This window comes from Acanthisitta chloris, unplaced genomic scaffold (genome assembly GCF_000695815.1).
Source record: "Acanthisitta chloris isolate BGI_N310 unplaced genomic scaffold, ASM69581v1 scaffold4212, whole genome shotgun sequence".
NCBI lineage: Eukaryota > Metazoa > Chordata > Aves > Passeriformes > Acanthisittidae > Acanthisitta > Acanthisitta chloris.
The window spans coordinates 50,948-56,947 of record NW_008662021.1 but is presented as its reverse complement, the minus strand read 5'-3'; the positions used below and the strand labels follow the sequence as shown (position 1 = coordinate 56,947).

Below are 6,000 nucleotides of genomic sequence, written 5' to 3'. Positions count from 1 at the left end.
TTTGTGCTCCTTGCTGTGGAGATCCCAAAGGCTACTGAATGCTGCTGCTTCTCAGTGATGAAATAGGATATGAACCAATGTATCTTCATGTTTGAACACACTCCAAGCCTTCTTAAAGTTCAAATGGAGAGCCATAATTTGTGATTCATTATGTTTTAAAAATGACATTATCCAAAAGCTGGGAAAGGAATTCTCATTGTGGCCAAGATCCAGAAATTCTGGTTCAGCATTATCTCCAGCTAGAGGGAATGCAAAGCATATGTATTTTTCATATCTACATTCAATGGTACTTGAACTGGGAAAAAGTTTTTATTAGGTATATTGAGAGAGATTACCTGTTCCATCTTGTAAAAAGGGCGTTACTCTAGCCTAAATGTATATATTACTGATTGAAGTAACTGAGTCAGATCAATCAAATACTTGCTTCTATCACTAGTCTTCTCTTTTTAAAGTTATTAATCAAGTTTGATCTGCTAGTGATTAGACCTTTACTGGATGCTTTAAAGATTTTATCATATTGGGGGAAAAAAAGCAGAAAAATTAATTTCAGAGCTTCTTTCAAATGTGGAACTCATACACAGAATGGAAGTCTTAAGATTTATTACCTTCTAGTTTTTGTACTTAAAGCTGAATTGCCTTCTCTTTCCTACCCATTTTTTTCCAGGAAGTACCAGTACACGAAACAGCAGTCAGAAAGGAAGCAGTGTGTTAAGCATCAAGCAAAAATCTAGAAAAGAGCTTCTTATGGAAAAGTTTCGAGAACAAATGATCAAAGCCAAGGCCTTTACAATTAAAAAGTGAGCAATGTGAGGAGTTGTGTGGGTTTGGGGGGAGGTTTCAAGCAGTAAAGCAGTAAAGCAGCATTTTAAAGAGAGCAGGTTAGTACTGCTGTTAATTCAAGTGTTTATTCTATGCATATGTCCCACCAGCTGAACATCAGACAAATCAGCTGTGGTTCAAGAAGCATCTGCCTGATAAAAAGCTAAATATCCTATATGAATTCAGTTGGCTGTGTGTATTTCTACTGAACAAATTCTAATACAGTGGTTTAGAAGCAATCAGAACAAGGGACTGGTGCCTGTGAAGCTCTGTGAAGGCTGTCAGAGTAGATCTTAGATATCTTTAAAAATATTAATCATATCACACCCAGCCATTGTTTTCTTGAGTGCAAGTTATGTGGTATTAAATCACATTGTGTTCTATGTTGTTTTAGGACTCTCCAGGTGTATGTGCCCATCAGACAATTTTTCTACAATCTTATTCATCCAGACTACAGTGCAGTGACTGATGTGTATGTGCTGATGTTCCTCGCAGACACAGTGGACTTCATCATAATTGTGTTTGGATTTTGGGCTTTTGGGGTATGTCACAGAGACATCTATCTGTAAATCTCCAGCAGGATTTACATGTTGTAGATGCTAAAATATCATGTGAGTGTCCTTCCTCAACCACCCTTATATTTTCCTTTTCAGAAACACTCTGCTGCAGCAGATATCACCTCTTCATTATCAGAAGACCAGGTCCCAGAGGCATTTTTGGTGATGGTGCTCATTCAGTTTGGTACCATGGTGGTAGATCGAGCATTGTACCTCAAAAAGACTGTCATGGGAAAAGTCATCTTCCAGGTCATCCTTGTTTTTGGAATACATTTCTGGATGTTCTTTATCTTGCCTGGAGTGACAGAAAGGTATAACCTTATACCCAAAAAATACTGAATATTGATGCTCTACCAAGTTGTTGATACTTCAATTTGAGATGGTTATAGCTAGGCTTTGGAATCATGAACAGATTTCTTCCTGGCCTCATTTCTAAGCAGAATGTTGGAGTGCCTTTCCACAGCAATAACTGTGGCCAATATAAGTTTGAGGAAGAATTAATTATATATGTACAGAAATATTCTCAACTTAGGCCAAAATGTGCACAGGTGAAAGAGAAATTGCCTGTAATTGAGCGATTAGAGCCTTCAGCTGAGACAATGTTGGCCTCTGCTTTGGTTTCCTGCTCCAAAGACTGCTGCATGCTGCTTTAGAAGAGCAAGTAGAAAATGTCTTCCTCAGAGTACCTTATAATTTAGCACTTTCCTGGTATGTGTGAATTGTGGATTCAAATCTCCTTAGACTGAGGAATGTCTAAAACCTATGTCTCTTGTGAAGAGCAAGTTTCTCCTCCCCTGCTCCTGCCACTTGGCTCTGGATGTGGAGGTGGTCACCTGCTGTGTGAAATTTGTGTCATACACCTGATTGGGATCACCTCCAAATTTAACATTTCTCATTGCATGGCTCAAGACACTTATCACCTCACACTGCACTGCAGAGGTGTGAAGGTTCCCTCCCCAGTGCCTGGCTAACTCCCCTCTTAGGACTTTAAATTGTCTTGAAATATTTACCTCACTCCATAGACTGTACAGGGAGATTGAGTGCATCACCTGGGCACATTGCACTTCATTAACAGTTGAGTTATTTTACTGGGAAAACCAAAATAGGTGCATAGAGTAAAGAAAGACTGAAAGGCTTAATTTCCTCCCAGTAACAAATGTTTCATTTTTCCTCAGTGCAGTAGTAATTGTGCCTCAATTTGGGGAAAAAACCACATTTTTCAAACGTGTCTCTTATCTACTGCACATTGAGAATTTATGTGAAATAAAAGAGTTTTGACTCCTTCTGTGCTTTTGTGAAATCTGTATCAAGTTGTTAATCTCCAAGCTTCATCTGAAACCTCCTATATTCCTTCTAAGTCAGGCTGAGTCTTAGAAACCCCTGCAAATTTCTTAATGAAAACAGTTTTGCGGGATGTAATTGAAAATACTGGATTATAGCTAGCTGACAAGTCCTGTCTGTCATGAGGCAACTCCTGTGCTTCTGTGGTGCTATTGAACAGCAGCCAGAAGTGGCACATGTTCAACATAGTCAGGGAAATGGAGGACATGACATGTGAGGAGAGGTTGAGGATGGTTAGTTCAGTCTGAAGAAGAGAAAATCAAGAGCTGTCTTCAGCTACCTATTGAGATGTCATTGAGGACCTAAGCTCTTTTCTGACAGGACAAGAAGGCACAAGTTGCAAAAAAGTGAAATTCCAGTTACATATGATGAAAACCCTCCACTGTATTCAAATGCTGGAGGAGGTTGCTCAGACAGGTTGTGGGACCAACTTCAGAGATATTCAAAACTCAACTGGACAGGTCTTTGAACCATTTGTTGGAATAAGACTTGAGTCAAGCAGGGAAGAGTGAAAAATACTACTTTCAGAGGTCACTCACTCCATCTTAAATTTTTGTATGAGGTGCCCCCATGAACACAAATATCCATTAAAGCTGCCTAGATTCAGCCCCTGCTCACAGAGAGCTGTGCCATCATGGGGACTAAGGAAAGACTAGTCCGATTTGGGCAGCAAAGGACCTCTAGCATCCAGAAGGAGATGGCACTGCCCAAAGTAGCCTATTCCCAGTCACTCCTGCATAAGCCTGAGGTGGCAGTGGATGCTGTTTATAGACCTTCTCATCCAGTGTCTTTCAAACACTGTTTTAACCCTGCCGTGGGGTCAGAAACCAAGGGCTTTTCACAGGATCTCAGGAAAGAGAAACTGCCAGTAGCACAAATCGTTTCATGCTAATTCAGTCATACACAGATGCAAAGCTCATCATTTTCCTTTATCTGTCTTTTCCTTTACAGGAAATTTAGCCAGAACACAGTTGCCCAGCTCTGGTATTTTGTGAAATGTGTTTATTTTGGCTTATCAGCATATCAGATACGCTGCGGATATCCAACTCGTGTTCTTGGCAACTTTCTCACAAAAAGTTATAATTATGTCAACCTGTTCTTGTTTCAAGGGTAAGTATAGACCTACTGCCCTTCTTCTTTCTTTTATGAAATAAGGATCTGTTATCATGAGATGCTGGGGTTATTCATGGCTTCTCTTCACAGGCTGCTGGAAAAGAGACAGTAAATTTTGTGCAGCACACTCTGTATTTGCCTTATGTCCCCTGTAGTCCACAAAAGAAATCAATTTCAGGAATGCTAACTTCAGAAAAATTGATCTCCCACTTTGAATCCAGAAGCCTGACATACCAGTCAGCCATTCAGGCCCCTATGGAAAAGACATTTTTAATACTTCTATGAAATCACCTTTGTGAAAAGAGATAGAGGACATATTGTGCTAGAAAACAAGCAATGTGATTAATTTTGCAGGCCTAAAAGGTAGTAAGGTGTTAAATCCCAGAGGTCTTTGGAGAAGGTCTACAGGCTCTACTCAGCAGGTGAAAGGAATAGATTGAAAGACAATACACATGAGCAATAGGAATTATGCATCACAAAAGGTTTCCTTTGAGAAGTGCTGCACATTTGAAACTCTTCAGGAGTTAGAAGTGTTAGTGCAAGTACCAGGCACACCTCGGAGAGGAAGGTGGTCTTACAGAGGTATACTCTGCCCTCCATTTACACTGTTACAATGATCTTGTGATAAAGCCAGTTCAAAGCATGTATGTATTTCACAGAAAATCTGGAATAATTTCAGGCTTTTCACGATATCTGCAGTTTGGGCTTCTTGTATACCAGTACGGAAAGTTACAGAAGAAAGGCTTTCCACACGTGAAATACTCTTTGTGACCTGGCTGATCAGAAAAGCATGGGGCTAGTAAAGGGAATGGTGCACTTTGAATAGCTGCTATATGCATGCTGATTTCCTGTTAGCTCACCTGCTGCTGCTGCTTAATCCTGAGTCATAAAGCTCAGTTCCTTATGCAGCTGAGGACTGCCCACCTACTTCAAAGATGCCATGCACCACTTGGTGTAAGGAGGTGTAAAACAAATTCCCACTGTCCTGTGGAAAGCATGTTCCTCTACTTCACTCCCAGGTCAGAGGAATTTAGGGTTACAGGGAAGTCTAGTACTATTCCATCAGTGGCTCAATCACAATTACTGGGCATAATGATGCAAAGGCATGTTTATGGCCTGACAAGATGATCTAGAGGAACATGAGCTATGGCAAAAGATCAGTACTGGCCATGCAGTGTCAGGATATGATTGTATTTGGGTTTATAAAATCTCACATTAAGCTCTTCAACATTTTCTTCATTCTCCCTCTTGTCATATATACATTTGCTGTGTTCTTTTAATGTGATCCCCCTGTTTCTGACAAGTTATCTGCTGTGGTCTCCCTTCAGGTTCCGCCTAGTTCCATTTTTGACTGAGCTCAGAGCAGTAATGGACTGGGTTTGGACTGATACCACTCTCAGTCTTTCCAGCTGGATCTGTGTTGAAGATATCTATGCTCATATATTCATCCTGAAGTGTTGGCGAGAGTCAGAAAAAGTAAGGAATGATCCAAAAGTGTGAATGATCCAGGCCTCCTCTGCCCCATGATAAAGAAAAGAGAAATAAACACAAATCCATAAATAATTGGGAAATCTACCATAAAAGCAATTTGTTAGAAGATATACCTGGTGCTTATGTCAGAAATATTTGGACTGTTGGGTACTTTACATTAGCTGGCAGGTACTGCAAGTGAACTTTCAAATGCCTTCTCTTTTGTGCCTAGCTGATTTTTCCACCATTAACGTGAACTCCACAAGCATGTGCCTGCTAGCTTAACTACATGCCTGGGTTTCAAGGCCAGGATTGATATTCACACAGTCTCACACACAACTAAATGAGTAATATGCTGTAGGGGGGAAACTGCAGCTGAAGAGAAAGGTCAGTAGAAGGAAGAGCTCATGCCCCCACAGTGTAGGTCCTAGGGACACTGGGTTCATGTAACCTAACCATAAAGGGAACTCAGCTGGCTCCTTTATCTCAGGAGAGTCACTGCACATCCTGAACTGAACTGCAGGACAGATAAACCCACCATTTTTCTGACTGAAATTTCAGTCTCTTTAAATCATTTAAGCTTGAATTCAAATTAAACTTGTGGATTCTGGATTCCTTATAACCACTATAAAGATTGCAACCATATGGTTGCTTATTTTGCCAATTTGAAAAAGAAATGAAACATTCTTTGAAGAGTGAC

General features: G+C 40.4%; 1 protein-coding gene across 1 annotated transcript in view; it reads left to right on the top strand.

Annotated features, from left to right (window-relative positions):
• The window catches only part of PIEZO2 (piezo-type mechanosensitive ion channel component 2), a gene marked incomplete at its 5' end in the record, with an annotated part of 98,063 nt that overhangs the window by 80,375 nt on the left and 11,688 nt on the right, over nucleotides 1-6,000 (top strand). The window contains 5 exons of the mRNA XM_009070427.1: nucleotides 665-797; nucleotides 1,214-1,361; nucleotides 1,473-1,687; nucleotides 3,669-3,827; nucleotides 5,159-5,306. Of these exons, the coding sequence (XP_009068675.1) occupies nucleotides 665-797; nucleotides 1,214-1,361; nucleotides 1,473-1,687; nucleotides 3,669-3,827; nucleotides 5,159-5,306 (803 nt within the window). The remainder of the gene's footprint in view (nucleotides 1-664; nucleotides 798-1,213; nucleotides 1,362-1,472; nucleotides 1,688-3,668; nucleotides 3,828-5,158; nucleotides 5,307-6,000) is intronic.